The following is a 16,676-nucleotide window of genomic DNA, read 5'->3' as shown; positions in this document are numbered from 1 at the left end:
GGCCCTCCGGCGTTCGGATGAGAAAACTGCAGAGCAAGCGAAAGGAACTAGGATTTTAAGTGTGGGAGACAATGTACCTCTTTAAGGTTGCCAATGAGGGGTATTTATAGGGATCTCTAAGTACGCACATGTGCTCAGTACGTGTCGGCTAGCGTCACCTTGATGTCAAAATTAGGATTTTGTAAATGTTCAGGGTATGAGCTGGCATCCCCATGTGCGCTCATCATTATCCTACAGCGTACAGCCAGGCGTGACGTCATACACGCCACCCTATCACGAAGCGATTACTCGCACATGCAAGTGCTGGCATGCCAGGATATGGCCAAGCCTAAGAGCTCGGCACTGGCACGAAGTGCGGGTTCGTGAGTTAGAGAACTTGGAGATGTCCCTTGCCTGGGCTCGGCCACGGCCAAACCTGGGAGTTCGAAAACCTGGCCTAGCCTGCCGGCGACCCTACAGGATAATTGACGATAGTCGGCGAGAGATTCCCCGGCCTAGCCCCAGACTAAGCCTAAGAGCCCCGCCAGTAGCAAGACCCATCTTGTTGGTCCGAGCCATGTTGTTCAGCCCACTACAGATTTTAATTATTTGAGAGACTTTTAAAGGCATTTTCACGACTCCGCATCTGCCCGTGCATTATGGGAATTTTTTCCCTCACTTGATTTTATTTTTTTATTTTTTTATCCGCCCCTCACTTGATTCCTCCGATTTTTTTTACCAGTAATAATTCTCACACATATAATGTTGCACATATATTTTTGTGGGGTCCAAATCGGGGTTCCACAAAATGATCCAAACCACTTATCTATTTTAAAATATTTTTTGGAGAGTTCTTGTAAAAAATCAGCTACAACAGATATCGGTAAGGGTTTTCTCAAAAATCATAAGGCGAATCATTTGTTTTGCCCTATGAATTCTGAGAAAGCCTTTGGCGATATCTGTTTGAGCTGATTTTTTTCAGGAACCTTCTAAAAAAATCTTTTTAAAAAAAACAAGCGATTTAGATAATTTTATGGGACCCCGATACGAGCCCCACAAAATATATGTGCAAGATTATTTGTACAAGTAGCGGTTGTTTTTTTACCAGTAGGAGTTGCTGCCAAACCTTTCCCATTCCCGCTCGGAATTTCTCGATCTTTGCCCTAGCTCTCGTGTCCCCTCCCTCCAGTCCATCTCAGAGCTCTCTGTGGCCGACCTCTCTCTCCCTCTCTCGCTGGTACGTCTCTCTCTCTCTCTCTCTCTCTCTCTCTCGGCATGTTTCTTTCTATGTCTCTCTTTGTGTTTGTCTGTAACTCACATAATGCGCGAGCGAGAACGGGAGCACAAGCGTTGAAGCTTCCAGTACTAAAATTTGTAAGAGCGCGAGCGTAGAGCAATCCTAGCGCAAACAGAGGGTCACACTGAAGGATTAAGTGACCGATTGAGGCGGTGGGTATCCAATTAGGGCGGTGGACGCATAAAGGGTACAATTTGTGGCTTTCTTTTCGGGGACTAAAATCGCTCCGAGGTTGGGTTCTTGTGTTTGAATCGATTCGCAGGCAGCATTCCATATATAAACAAGCTGAGTGAAAAAACTGGTGAAGAAATCATTCCCTATATAAAGATTTGAGTACTAGAAACTATTGGTCTATTGGTTTGCTGGTAATACGGATAGATATATTCCAACTCAAGCTGTTAAGGTACCCTGTTCTCTATACCCTCGCCCTCTTCGTGTTCTGGGCAGATATTCACCTATTATGGAATTAGGGTTTTCGCGATAGCCTCTACCATTGGTCTAGTTTTTTCTTCTTTGGATGCCGATGCATCCAAGTCTGGTATGATTTCGATGTGTGCCTTCATGCAGAGAGTCATTTAAGCTGTCTTATACATCCTTAGTGGTTTAATGGCTTACTTGAGTTGGCTATAAAGTTTGCTTTGTAACTTCTTAGGCCATCTCCAGACTCCATGCTTTTCATGTAAGAGCTTCATTTAATATGAAGCACTCTATTGAGTATTGAGATAACTCAAAATCTTAGGATTAATTTAACTGAAAGCGTTGTTAAGACGATCTCCAATCCTTGACTCAAATTTTTACTGAAAACTTTATTTGATATGAAGCACACGATGAACTTTCTTAAATTTAAGGTTGAATTTGATTGAAATCTTCATTAGCTGCGTAGTTGAATATAAAAACCTAAGAAAGGTGGAGGATAGATTTGGGTTTGACTAAAACTTGATTTAGGTTTTAGTAAAGGAGTCGAATGCGTTTTTTTAAGGACTTTTTAACTCAAATCTGAGTTTTATTTGGGTTGTTATTAAGGAGTGGAGATGCTTGTAAAGTTCGAAGGCACAAAAGGACCTTCAAAAATTTGAGTCTTCCTTTATCTGAATGAAGATTTGAGTGAAACTAATTTTGATATAGGTCTGAGTCAGTGTGTGGAGGGGGTTTTGTGAGGTTTTGCATTAAAATTTGAGTGTAGATTTGAGTCAGGACTCTAGGTGCTTACTATTGTTAGTATCGCTCATGAGATCTGAGTTCTCTCTCTTGGGTTTCATGATGATTGGCAATATATCAGATTTTAGACCGGAGAAAATATCCGGATCTCGCAGGCTCGAATTTGTTTTATTTCTACTTGTTTAGTTTAAAGTTCTGTTTCCCATTTGAAGATCTGGTGTTTTGATCTTGTTTAATTTATATTTTCCGTTGGTCAGGAATCATGGACGTGGACGATGATAATTCCGTTTCAACTTCAGTTATGGAACCTTCCGCTGCAGTCATTGATGGCCAAACTGTAGTTGCAACCGGTCCGGTTCCAATTCAACCAGTTCCAATTATTGGACCTCCACTTGGCTCTCCTGTTCCTCCAATACCCACACAGCTTCCCTCAATCACCCCTCAATTGGCTCCTCTCCCGCCTGTCGTTAGGCAACCCCAAGCGCAGCAGAATGGTGAGGTCAGTCCCAGTGACTCAGACTCTGACAATGATGGTTCAGGCCCCACTCCGTCTACTGCAGAATACGAAGTTTCAGAACAGAGCAGACAAATCAGAGAGAGGCAAGAAAAGATGATGCAAGAATTACTGATAAAGCGGCGTGCTGCTGCCCTAGCTGTTCCTACAAATGACATGGCTGTGCGGGCCCGTCTACGTCGCCTTAGTGAACCCATAACCCTTTTTGGAGAAAGGGAGATGGAAAGGCGGGACCGCTTGAGGATGCTCCTGGCAAAACTGGATGCTGAAGGGCAATTAGAGAGGCTCATGAAAGCTCACGAGGATGAAGAGGCTGCAGCTTCTGCGACAAAGGACGAAGCTGAAGAAGACATTCAGTACCCATTTTACACTGAAGGGTCTAAAGCACTTTTGCAGGCCCGAGTAGAGATTGCAAAGTATTCTCTTCCGAGGGCAGCTTTGCGGCTTCAACGTGCAAGAAGGAAAAGGGATGACCCGGATGAGGATTTGGATGCAGAGATAGATTGGGCTTTGAAGCAAGCTGGGAGCTTGGTTTTATATTGCAGTGAAATAGGAGATGACAGGCCGCTTTCAGGATGTTCTTTTTCGCATGATGGAAATATGCTTGCGACATGGTAATTTCTCTCACTGGCTTCCCATTTACCTAGAGCAGCATCTTATGTGGTATTTAGTGTAATTTATCTGTTTATGCATGATATGTTTTATGCTAATAATGACATAATGTTGGATGTTGTCGGCACATTTTTTTAGAACAGTTCGTGACTTGACATGGGACCAGAGCTTAATTCAAGTATCTCTGTCTGCATCTTTTTCCTGTTTGTATTATGTATCTCCCCTTTGGATTTTTTCCATTCTATGTACGGATGTTTACATCTCCACCTGCAAAACAGGGTTGCACTCGAGGGAGTGTGTTGTATAGGTTGATATACATTGTTGGGCCCGTTTCCTATCAATTGAATCTTTCTGGACAATTGTTGACTTAACATACAGTTGGCCTTTTTGGGTCAAAATTAGTTTTTTCTGACAATCAAGCAGCCTTATTTAATGTTTACGAGGTTGTAGCCACTATTGTAACTGAATATAGGACTCTTTTTCTGGTAGTGTGAAGGGGATTAACATTTTAGTCTCTGGAGTGGTAGTGTTACACTGAACTTCTTCAGTTCCTCCATTGTCCCATTAAAGAGTCCTTTTTTCCCTTTGAGTTTTAGATAACCCTTTAATTGTCTGCTTTTCTTCCTCTACGCAGCGCTTCTAGCGGAGTTGCCAAATTATGGAGCATGCCTCAGGTGGAGAAGGTTTCTACCTTAAAAGGGCACACAGAACGTTTAACTGATGTTGCTTTTTCTCCCGTGGACAATTACATTGCAACTGCCTCTGCTGACCGGACTGCAAGGCTTTGGAATACGGAAGGGTCTCTCCTGAAGACATTCGAGGGCCATTTGGATCGTCTAGGTAGAATTGCCTTCCATCCATCAGGGAAGTACTTGGGAACAACTAGCTTTGACAAAACTTGGAGATTATGGGATATAGATACTGGCGAGGAATTGCTTCTCCAAGAAGGTCATAGTCGAAGTGTGTATGGATTAACCTTTCACCGTGATGGATCTTTAGCTGCGTCTTGTGGTCTAGATGCACTTGCTCGTGTATGGGACCTTCGTTCTGGAAAAAGTATTCTCGCCTTGGAAGGCCATGTTAAATCGGTGAGATAAAACTGTCAAACCTCTACGTAGTTTCTTTGTTCTTCAATTAATCGTGATAGTTTCATTTTGTTTCCCCTTCTTTCTTTTGATGTTGCTGTCATTGTGGTGGTGTGCTTCGTGGGTGGTGCTATTCTTTTTCTTTTCTGTATTCTTGATGTTATTATTATTGTTTTCATTTTTTGGTTGTGTAAACTCTATATGTTGACTCGCAGACTTACGATTACCCATTCTCTCTCAGGTTTTTGGTATCAGTTTTTCTCCCAATGGCTATCATTTAGCCACAGGTGGTGAAGATAATACTTGCCGAATTTGGGACTTGAGGAAAAGAAAGGCATTGTACGTAATACCAGCACACTCAAATTCTCTCTCTCAAGTCAAATTTGAGCCTGAAGAGGGATACTTTTTGGTTTCTGCCTCATTTGATATGACAGCCAAGGTAAATTTTTTTTTGGGTCAATTTGTGATTACATATCTTTGAGCTATTAGTTCTTCATGTTCTAAATACTTGGACTTTCTGCGTCAGGTTTGGTCATCTAGAGATTTCAAGCCTGTCCAGACATTATCTGGTCATGAAGGACGAGTTACATCTCTGGATATTGCAGGAGGTGAGTTTCTTTTATCTCCAAAAAAGCAAATTCTCAGTCTTGTCTAATTTCTCTCCTCTCTGTTTTTTCGGAAACTGAGAACATTTAATGTTTGCCCTACCATACATCATTTGGCTTGCAGTTTCAATAGTTATGTATAGCTCTTCTAGAAGCAGTTTCACTGTTTCAGGCATAGCTTAAAGCATTTTGTTTAGATAGAATACTACGTTGCATGCTTTAGAGCATACTAATGTTGCAATTTGTCTTGGTATATGTGCCTATTTGAGATGTGTGCTTAAGAAATGGTGTGCCTATTTGAACCTTTTAGTTTTTTATTTTTGAAGTATGCTGAGGCTAAGAACTTGATCAAATAACGTAGGTGTGTGTCTCTACACATTCGATGAACTGTATCGACCTTGTAGTCCATCAGGCCAAATTTTTTGACATGGACTTGATAGGTATTTGCAAGTTTTTGGATCTGCCAATACAGTTAGTACGTTTGTGTCCAAAAGTTGGGTATTGATAAGTCTGAATGAAGTTGAAAGAAAAAAATCGATGAGTTGTTCAACTTTTCTATTAGGCTTGTAGATAAAATTTAAAATTCAGGGTGATTCAAATCGCGAAAACATTGGGCAAAATATGAAGGGCAAAATATCTTGGGATTTGACTGAATGGAGCTCAGTACTTGTTAAATGCAAAATTGCAGACAATTTGAAAAACTTGATAACTGTAGCTATTTTTTTGGTTGAAATTTGGAAAGTCTAAGATTACCTTTAGGAAAAACAATGCTTATTGCGTTCTAGATTTTAAATATTTAACACCAGATTGGCATGTTACTAAATGCTCACGGTGTAGGTGACAAGGTTTGGGCCAGCATTGCCTTCAAACGTTTTCTGATAATAAGCTAAGGGTTTGCAAAAGGAATAAAAAGCTTTCTTGTTATTTTGAGTGAAAATTTAATACAAAAACAACAAAACTTGTAGGGTGGTTTGTGTTAACTATCAGCAGCTGATCCTCAGTTAGTTGAGCTTTGTCATGACAATGGTTGGGCCTTGCAAGAAAACATCTTTTCCAAGGATGCCTTCGTCTTTTCTAGGATGGTACTCTTCAAACACCGAAACTGCACTACACAACTCAAAAGAAATTAGATTCGTGCCATAACAGATGTATCATAAGCGATACTGCGATAGCACTAAGCGGTGATAGTGATTTTGATCAGTGAGTACTTTACCCATGTTGTCCATCCTGTATATCTGATTCAATAGGCTTTCTTGTAGTTCCATTTTATGACTTCTGAAATCTCCGTATTTCCATTAAAAAAAAGAGAAGAAATCTGAAGTAATTTTGTGCCGAAGTGGAATATGGTAATGTAATGTGCTAACATTCCGAAGCTTCATGCTTTTGTTACCGACTATATTGGTTATCAGTATTCATGATTGTTATCCCTCTTGTTGGTGGCAGATGGACAGCATATTGCAACTGTGACGAGTGATCGGACCATCAAACTTTGGTCAAGCAGAAACAGTGGTAAGGAGAAAGACATGGAAATCGACTAGATTGCCTTCTGAACCTTAAGAGTTGGAAGATTTGATAATGCTGGCCACTGCATTACATGATTGAGCTGAACCATACGTTCTAATTTTGGCCGAGGAATCCAATCGGGAATCCCTGAGTACATGGAGTAGCTTGTGCAGCTGGAATTCCAACTCTAGTGTCGAGTGGAGAAAGGTTGATCGTAGAGCTTGCATTGGGTCCAATCAACTTGCAATTTTTCCTTGTAGGATTGGCTCCACATTTGTTCGATTTCATCACTGCTGCCGGTTTTTGTTCTTTATGAGAAAAATGGACTGACAGAAACTGAAGAAATGGTTTGAATCAGTTTTGTACTTTCTAGTGTATGAGAATGCCTGACTTTTCCAAAATGAACATCAGTTGTAAGCTCATCTTGCCCCTTGCTGCGCTTGGAAAGTATGAGAATGCCTGACTATTCTGCATTTTTTATGTATTCAGTTAGCAAGAAAGTCGTGAGACCCGCCTCTCTATTCTTCCTCTAGGATTAGTTTTCTCTCAAAAAATTTCCCAAAAAACACCAGATTTTGTGCCAATCTCAATTTCATATTAGTTTTCTGCACAATTAAACTACGAGCTTTCAACTTTCTCATCAATCTTGTGTATAATGAAAGCGTATTGTCTCCGTGGAGTAGGCGTTCCTGCACCGAGTTGACTCTTGCTTCCTGTCCTGTGTGTGTGAGTGACCAACGATCTCCAGAGATTCCAAGAAAAAAAGGGTCCATTGCTTTGAGTGTGTCTCGTAACGTTGAATGGAGACCATGAAAATCAAAATCATAAAAGTAGAATTCTCTGGAAGGGTAACTCAGGATTGGGGGAAACGATATAATAATATACCAACAAATACTACTATATTCTTGGAAGTTAATAATCATCAGATCATGAATTCTGGTGAACAAGCTTAAACAAATGAAATTCTTACTTCGGATTACGTTATGAAGGCCCGTTCCGTTAACTAAAATAAATATTAATTATTTTTTTAATTAAAGTTATGTATTGAATGAAAATGATTTGTCTCATAAAACGAAAAAATAAATATTTAAAAACTAAAAACCTTAGCGGAACGGGGTTTGATTTGAGAAGAGATGATAGTTTGCTTTTGGAGGAGGGGAAATGCTTTAGAAAGAGACCTGGTTCGGCGGAGGTTGGTGTGGTTCACGGTGGTGGTCAAACGGCTGACGAGCTGAGGCTTGAGAGCGGGAGCAATGCTGTCGTCACAATTGCTTTTTGATATGTAATACCCCATCGTCCAAATTTGTAGGGGGTGAGAATTCCAACATGACACGAGAGCATGACACGAAGTCGACACCAAATTAGCGGGTTAAGATCAGCTATTTTTGACACGGAACACGAATATGACATGACACGATAACATGAAAAGCTAAACAGGTCGAGTTAGAGTTGAGAGAATTCTTATAAGAACATGAGATGAAAAGACACGAACAAGACACACGACACTACGCGGGGTGAGAATTTATGAAAAGCTAAACAGGTCGAGTTCGTTCAATAATGCCGGGCACACCGCGCACACATCAAGTTTATCTCATGTTTTCAAAGCATTCATGAAGTACATATTTTTTCGTATTGGTATTCGTCATGGGACTGCATTACTTTTCCATTTGTGTACACCATCTTAGTTCTTGCTAGGATCCACGTACGCACAAAATGACCCTTTTTTTTTATGTGATGTACTTCTGTGATTCAATCTTTGTAGTTATTGCAAGCTGCATAGACTTGAGCAACTGTTGTTCAATTCGGAGTTAATGATTAATGACTTCTACATGGACATGTTAACCAGTTCGTATTGACAGGTAGCGCGAAGTGAGGATATCTTTTTATGTTTTTCTTTTTTCAAGCCGGCAAATATGTTTAATGCTCAGACTCGTCAGTGGAGGAGAGCCCACTGATTTCAGTTCTGTTTCCAGAGGAGGTGGCGCAGTAGATTTTGTACCTGTATATACCTCGAACAAAGAGATGTTGAGTTTGAACTTGCATGGGAGCATACCAAGGATGGTGTTTTCACTGTTAAAATCAGCTTACTTGCTGCAGTTTTTTTGAGAAGCATGTGCTTGTTCTAAGAGAGGAGCAGGGTCAAGTTTGACTTTTTATGGAAAGGTTTTGGGTTTTGGGCTTCCACGCAAGCTTCAATTATTCATTCAGAAGGTCATCCATCATATCCTCGCTATTAAGGATTGCTTTGTTGAGAAGGAAAATGGAGGTCACGCCAGAATGTCCGATGTGTGGGAGTGCGTTGGGGACCATAAAACATTTGTTCTCCCTATGTTCTTTCTCCAAAAGATAATGGAGAGCTTCGCCTTCTGGGCTTTAATCTTGATGTGGGTTGCAGGTTGGATCAAGGAGGCGCCGAGCAAAGAAGTATTCTGGGACTCAGTATGTTTAATGTGAATTATTTGGTGTATGCGTGAAGTGTGCTTTTTCGAGGGGACTGCTGTAAAGTTGATGATGCTTTAGCTCCTTTTTTGCAGGTTTGTGAACTAGTCTCGAGCTCAAGCCGAAGATGTTGAATGTGGAAAGGTTAGAGTTTGTTTGCAGATTCGAGGAGCTATTACTATGACTGCTAAAAGTGGTTGCTTTACGTTTTTGAAGCAAAATGTAGAAGAGGAACGGCTGAGTCCTTGTATTTTTGTGACGAATGGGGCATGGAATTCTGATTTTATGAGTGGCGCTGCCGCAGCGCTGCTTGGGGGAAAAGGGGGAACTAATCTGAAGCAACAAGTTGACGTTATTCCAGCATCTTCAGCAGCTTTGGCGCAAATCACGCCAGGGTTGCAAGTGCTGGAATGGGCCATCAACAATGGGATTGAAGCAGTGAGCATTCACACTGATTGCCTGGTTTTTGTTCAAGGTCTAAACAAGCCAAATAAAGCTAGTTCTAACCTTCAAATGCAGTTTTTGATTTCCATCTTCTCTTTTCTTTTTCTAAATTTGTAAGAACTACTATTAAGTAAGACCGGATGTTAAGCCTGCTCATGACGTTTCTAGAGTGGCTTTACTACTATGCTTGTAATTTTTATATATAATGGTATGATCTTGTTCGTCAGATAAAAAAAACACCATTGCAGTTCTATCTCGTCCAATGATTTTTTGTGGCTAGCCTTTTTTGAGCTTTGGAGTTTAGATCTAATTAGCTACCATTTTAACCAATTGATCGACTACTCAAATTGGATCCTTTCCTTTTTGTCTGAGCATCTGGCAAGAGCTCTTTTTTTTTTTCTTCTTCTATTTTTCCACATGTTAGTGCAGCCGATCTTGAGCTCCAAAATCAAATTTTTAGCCACTCGATGGCATGTGACATAGATGTAAAAGCCGATAAAATGCTGTTCTATTAAAGTTTAATTTGTCGACTGCACCTTTCCAACATCTGATCTCCTCATCCGCCGACCACAACAGAGTAGAAATTGGATCCTCTGGTTCATAATATGGAATGGAGATCTGGATTTCAATCTAAAGTGGTATGTTGTGGACCCATCATTGATTGCCCATGAAGTTGCTCCAGTAATAGCCTAGCTCTTGGCTATGGGACTGAGGGAGATGCTGAAGAATACATGTTCAGTATTGGTCGGACGTGAGATGAACGATCACTTGAAATCTCAACACCTAGCAGCATAAACTTTTGAGTTGGAATATAGTTTCTATAATTTTCCCGGGCATAATCCCAGCTTCATCCATGTTCTTCTTGTAACGCAAGACTAATAAAGTAAAATCAGTGTCAATTTCTCTCACATGTTGGCTGCAATCAACATTTGAATTCAGACTCCTGTAAATGTTCCACCTGAAAAGTGAGAATTAATAAGTAAATCAAAATGGTTTTATTGCCTTGGGTACATGCAAAGAATCAATTTAATACAACTCCATAATCCTTGACCAACCAAAGAAAAATAATAAACATAGTTGCCTCATAAATCAACTCCATGAGCAATATGTTCCAACACCAAAAAGTAAAGGTATAATGTGTGGATGAGACCAAAACTGAGCCCTTTGAGTAGCACTTCCAAAAGAAGGGGAGAAACACTTGGGGATCAGGAATAACAGCAGCGTCTGAGCTCCAAGAGCGAGAGTGATGCCCCGATAATAGAGGCATCAACTGAGCCAAATGAAGTAGCCCAGGATTGAGGCCACAACATGAACGTAGCAGAAGCATGAACATATAGCAGATTGAGCAGTGTAATTGGCCAAACATCAACATAGAGCGGCTGCAAATAGCATGACTAGTAGTGTATCACAACAATCGAAAACCACAGCAACAGAACATGTAAAATAGAGCAGCAGCAGCAGCAACATCACATGACTTATAAAGACACCAGGAGATACGAAATCTTTGGCCTCAGAATAGATAGCAAAGATCCCCCAAAGCACCAACAAGAAAGCAACCAAGATAGCTTGCTGAACTACACCGAAGCTTGCCAGCACCAGTTGAGCACCATCATAGCATACTAGAGCAAGCAGCTTCAATAGGACAAAAAGACACTGCACCAACTACCCAAACTTACCCCTGGACAAGACACCAAGAAAACTAGAGAAACAGACCACCAAACACAACCCTCACCAAAACACAAACGCAACTCACAGGAGTTGGAGCCATTTTATGGGGTCTAAGATAATTGCATTTTGCAAAGATAGGTTTTTTCGTGTATGCTACTATTAATTTCTGTTTGGGTCAATTCAACCGGGATTTTTCCCCGATTATAGTTGGGCCCCTCTAGTGCACTAACAATTAGTCCACGAATTAGTCAGTTTTTTGGACCGGTACCGAGTTGTAAAGAAAAAGAGTTGCTCTGCACAGGGTCTAACATAATTGCAAAGTAAGGGTTCTTTCATGAGAACGGTAACAAGGAGCTTGGTTTGACTAATCATTGGATATATATCTTCTTTCCAACCTGCATATATCAGGTAATTAGTGGGTAAAACTGATTTCGTTGCTTCTAACCTAATTTGAAAAAACAGTTGATCTCAAGGAATTTATAAGTTGGCAAAGACAATGCTCCTAAATTTGTACACAACCCACTTTACGAATTGATAACAAAGGGAATGACGCAAGCCTCCCTATTAAACAACTTGCAAACATTCTGAATTGTTGTTAGAAAGAGAGAGAAATGAGAAAAGTGTTTAGGGTTGTTAAGTTACCCTAACACACAAAGACTTTATTTATATTATGAGATACTCATTACAATGAGATAACTAACCAATGTGGGACTAACATAAGCCTGACAATACTCTAACACTCCCCTTCAAGCTGGAGAGTAAATATCACAAAGTCCCAGCTTGTTACATAACAACTCTAACCGGGGCTTGAACAATGACTTAGTAAACACGTCAGCTAACTGAGCACCTGTAGACACAAAGGGAGTAGCTATCACACCACCAACTAACTTCTCGCGCACCAAATGACAATCAACTTCAATATGCTTAGTCCTCTCATGAAATACCGGATTGGATGCAATGTGAATTGCTGCCTGATTATCACAATACAACGGAATGGGTAATTGCATCTGAAATCCCAGCTCCTCAAGAAAGGATCTCAGCCAAACAATCTCACATGTGGTATGAGCCATAGCACGGTACTCAGCCTCTGCACTAGACCTTGCAACAACAGTTTGCTTCTTACTCTTCCAAGTAACTAGGTTGCCACCAACGAAAGTACAATAACCAGTTGTTGAACGCCTGTCAGAAGGTGACCCTGCCCAATCTGCATCCGTAAATGCCTCAACACGAAAATGACCATTAGAACGGTAAAACAAACCGCGTCCAGGATGAGCCTTAAGGTACTTAACAATGCGAATACAAGCTTCCCAATGTGGAAGACAAGGAGCACACATAAACTGACTCACGGTACTAACAGCAAATGAGATATCAGGACGTGTATTGGTAAGATAATTCAACTTACCAACCAATCGACGATACTGGTCTGGACGAGGAAATACCTCCCCCTGATCAATGCAGAGTTTCACATTAGGATCCATTGGAGTCTCCACAGATCTAGCTCCCAATAAACCTGTCTCCTCTAGAATATCCAACACATATTTCCTCTGGGATAGACTGATCCCATCCTTGGACCTCGCTACCTCAATACCTAAGAAATATCTCAGCTTACCCAAGTCTTTAGTGTGGAACTGACTATGTAAGAACTGTTTTAGCTCATCAATCCCTTTTTGATCATCTCCAGTAATAATAATGTCATCTACATAGACAATGAGCAATACTTTCCCTCGAGCCGACATAAGGGAGAATACAGAGTGGTCTGATTGACTTCGACACATGCCAAACTTCATAACTGCATCACTAAACTTGCTGAACCACGCTCTAGGAGATTGCTTAAGTCCATAGAGTGCTTTGCGAAGACGACATACCTTATGATTCTCCCCCTGAGCAACAAACCCAGGTGGTTGCTCCATGTAGACTTCCTCCTGGAGATCGCCATGGAGAAAGGCATTTTTGACGTCGAGTTGGAACAACGGCCAACCAAGATTAGCAGCAAGAGAAATAAGAATGCGCACAGAACCAAGCTTGGCAACGGGAGAGAACGTTTCTGAAAAATCAACACCATAAGTCTGGGTGTACCCTTTGGCAACCAAACGGGCTTTGTGGCGCTCAACAGTGCCATTAGGAAGGTACTTGACAGTATAGACCCAACGACAACCGACAGTAGTTTGACCAGCAGGAAGAGTAACCAACTCCCACGTGCCATTATTATGAAGAGCAGACATTTCATCTTCCATAGCTTGCCGCCACTCAGACCGTGATAATGCCTCCTGAATAGTGTTAGGAACAAAAACAGAGGAGACAGTAGTAGTGAAAGCACGAAGAGATGGAGATAGATGATCATAGGAGATAACCTGAGAAAGAGGATGAGAAGTGCGAGAACAATTAGAAAAACCATATTTTAAAGGCGGGTGGCGATTCTCACGAGTCGGATAGCGAGGAGCAGGCGGATCTGGCGACGGGGGAGAAGACGGAGGTGCTGGCGAAGACGGTTCGGCAGGCGAGGAGTGTTCTGTATATGGAGGCTGGGTTGGTGCTGGAGGCTGGGGTGGTGTTGGTGCAGGGGAACGCCGAACATAAACCTGCAAACGATTTGGTATAGTGCCAATTGGAATAGCCATAGGTAACACAGACTCTAGGGTAAGGAGGTCATTGGTAGTAATAGGAGCTGAGTAATATGGCAAAGACTCATTAAACGTGACATCAGCACAGACAAAGTGACGACGTAAAGTAGGAGAGTAACATCGATACCCTTTTTGAGTGTGTGAGTATCCCAGAAAAATACACCGAAAAGACCGAGGGTCAAGTTTACTCCTATCAGGGTCAAGAGCATGGACATAACAGGTGCACCCAAAAACGCGAGGAGGTAAGGAATGGAGAGGTCGATCAGGAAATAAGACCGTATGGGGAACCTGACCACCTAGGACCGTAGAGGGCATGCGATTGACTAAGTAACAGGCAGTGAGGGCAGCGTCGCTCCAATATGACTTAGGAACCTGCATTTGAAATAATAAGGCACGCATAACTTCAGACAAGTGCCGAATCTTGCGCTCAGCTACTCCATTTTGTTGTGGAGTCCGAGAGCAAGACGATTGGTGAATAATGCCATGATCATCAAAAAATTGAGAAAGGGTACTATGAAAATATTCACGGGCATTATCTGAACGAAATGTCTTAATGCACGTATCAAACTGATTCTTAATCTGCATGTAAAAGGATTTAAAAACAGATTTCAATTCAAATCTCTCTTTCATTAGATAAAGATAAGTGATACGAGAAAAATCATCCACAAAAATAACATAATACTGAAAACCAGAAATACTAGGCACATGAATAGGCCCCCAAATGTCTGAATGAACTAATTGAAAAGGACGCAACGCACGACGCTCAACCCTAGGATAAAAACTGACTCGACGATGTTTACTAAACTCACAAACTTCACAAACCAACTTATTAATGGAACGACACGAGGGCACAAGTCGCTGCAAACTCTTAAGAGAGGGATGACCAAGACGACAGTGCTGTTGATATGGAGACTCTGATGTCTGAAGGGCAACAGGTTGAGACACTGTCAAGTAATAGAGGCCACCTCGCTCAATGCCCCCACCAATCTTCCTCCCCGTCGTGAGATCCTGAAAAACACAACCATGAGGAAGAAATGTAACGGAACAATTTAAAGATTTTGTAAGACGGCTTACAGACATAAGATTAAATGGGAAACGAGGAACATGTAATACAGATGTCAATGTAAGAGAGGAAGAGACAGGAACTGAACCCAAACCAGTAACAGCAGTGGTAGATCCATCAGCTAAGGTAACATGAGATGATCTACCAACTGGCTGTCGATCACAAAGGAAAACAGATGTACCAGTCATATGATCCGTAGCTCCCGAGTCAATAACCCAAGGAGAGGAAGAAGAGGAGGCAACACAAGCAATAGATGGACCGGTCTGAGCAAGCGTAGCAGCGGAAGATCCTGTCGTATTCTGAAATGACAATAAGCGCTGGTACTCATCAGCTGAAATAACCAAACTATCGGTAGAAGATTGAGCAAACTGTCCAGTATCCTCAGAGACAGTGGCCTGATGAGCCTGAGGAAAACCATACAACTCATAACATGTGTCCACCCAATGATTGGTCCCCCCACAGTAAGTACACAACCGAGCACCACGGCCGCGACCACGGCCTCCCCCTGTCGTGCGGCCACCTCGACTAAATGTACGATCACCTCGACCACCGATAACAGTATCTGTACGACCAACAGAACCACGGCCATGTATTCCAAAATCGCGGCCACGACCTCTAAACCTAGAATCACTGCCGCGAGCACGACCACGGCTGACTGAGAACACAGAGCTATCAGAAACAGCGGAAGTTAAAGCAGAACGGTCAGGAGTCGGGGCAGAAATAGATGATGACTGACGGAGACGACTGAAAACCTCACTGAGAGGAGGTAAGTCACGAGTCCCTAAAATCTGATTACCCACAGGACCAAAGTTCGATGATGCACCGGAGAGAAACCGAGTGACCCTCATACGGTCACGCTGGCGCCGCATAACCTGAATATCAGTAGAAAGTGGCTCACAAATATCCAATTCATTACAAATGCGCCGAAACTTAGCATAATAATCTTCAAAAGAATCATCACCCTGAGTTATAGCAAAGAAAGACCGATGAAGGTCATATGTGCGACGGAGATTGTCGACACCTGAATACAATTCTTTAGCCTGGGTCCACACCTCTTTAGCAGTATCACAGAACATTAGAGTACTAGCAACTTGTTCAATCATACTATTCCATAACTCGGAACGAATACGGGCATCAATAGCTTTCCATGCCCTATATGTTGGTTCATCAGTAGTAGCAGGAGCATCATCAATCAAATAGGAGTCCTCGAATTGACCCATATAATATACTTCAACGGCTTTAGCCCAAAGAACATAATTGCCCCCATTTAATGGGGTGGAGGTAATAGGGCGCCTGTCGCGAGACCAAGAGCCACCAGATAAGCTACCAACAAGAGTAGAACTAGTGCTAGATACAGTACCAGAATCAGAATCCTTCTTCTGCTCAGACATTTTACCGGTCAACGGAGAGGCACCAATCAATAAGAACCAACAAGATCAACTAACAGGAGCAATAACTATCAACAAGCGAACATCAACAGAAGCAAGAACAACTAGAACTGACCACAGCCATAAATACCCAACAGATTGGACGTGCGTTAGACATTACAGTCACGGATACGAACTCCATAGATGACGTAGATCCACCAATAACTAAACAGGATAAATCGAACACCGTCCAACCCAAATAAACTGAACAAAACAACTCCAAAATGTCCGACTTACATCAATATTGAGTAGAAGATAGAG

At 41.8% G+C, this 16,676-nt stretch overlaps 1 protein-coding gene across 1 annotated transcript; it reads left to right on the top strand.

Annotated features, from left to right (window-relative positions):
• Positions 1 to 1,074: 1,074 nt before the first annotated feature.
• Positions 1,075 to 7,226, top strand: LOC131318603 (U4/U6 small nuclear ribonucleoprotein PRP4-like protein). The gene is made up of 6 exons (XM_058348503.1): positions 1,075 to 1,216; positions 2,692 to 3,562; positions 4,195 to 4,648; positions 4,887 to 5,084; positions 5,172 to 5,253; positions 6,694 to 7,226. The coding sequence occupies exons 2-6, from the start codon at positions 2,697 to 2,699 to the stop codon at positions 6,786 to 6,788; spliced, it is 1,695 nt and encodes a 564-aa protein (XP_058204486.1). The 5' UTR covers positions 1,075 to 1,216; positions 2,692 to 2,696; the 3' UTR covers positions 6,789 to 7,226.
• Positions 7,227 to 16,676: the final 9,450 nt, after the last annotated feature.

Source organism: Rhododendron vialii, chromosome 3a, assembly GCF_030253575.1.
Source record: "Rhododendron vialii isolate Sample 1 chromosome 3a, ASM3025357v1".
In the NCBI taxonomy this organism is placed as follows: Eukaryota; Viridiplantae; Streptophyta; class Magnoliopsida; order Ericales; family Ericaceae; genus Rhododendron; species Rhododendron vialii.
The sequence above is the reverse complement of the archived record's forward strand: the minus strand, read 5'-3'. Positions and strand labels throughout refer to the sequence as shown.

What these genes read in the sequence shown, in the direction of transcription:
- LOC131318603 (XM_058348503.1), top strand. Translation starts at nt 2,697, where the DNA reads ATGGACGTGGACGATGATAATTCCGTTTCAACTTCAGTTATGGAACCT. An exon ending in CATTTGATATGACAGCCAAG is followed by an intron (nt 5,085 to 5,171) that starts GTAAATTTTTTT and finishes TTTCTGCGTCAG; the next exon opens with GTTTGGTCATCTAGAGATTT. An exon ending in ATCTCTGGATATTGCAGGAG is followed by an intron (nt 5,254 to 6,693) that starts GTGAGTTTCTTT and finishes TGTTGGTGGCAG; the next exon opens with ATGGACAGCATATTGCAACT.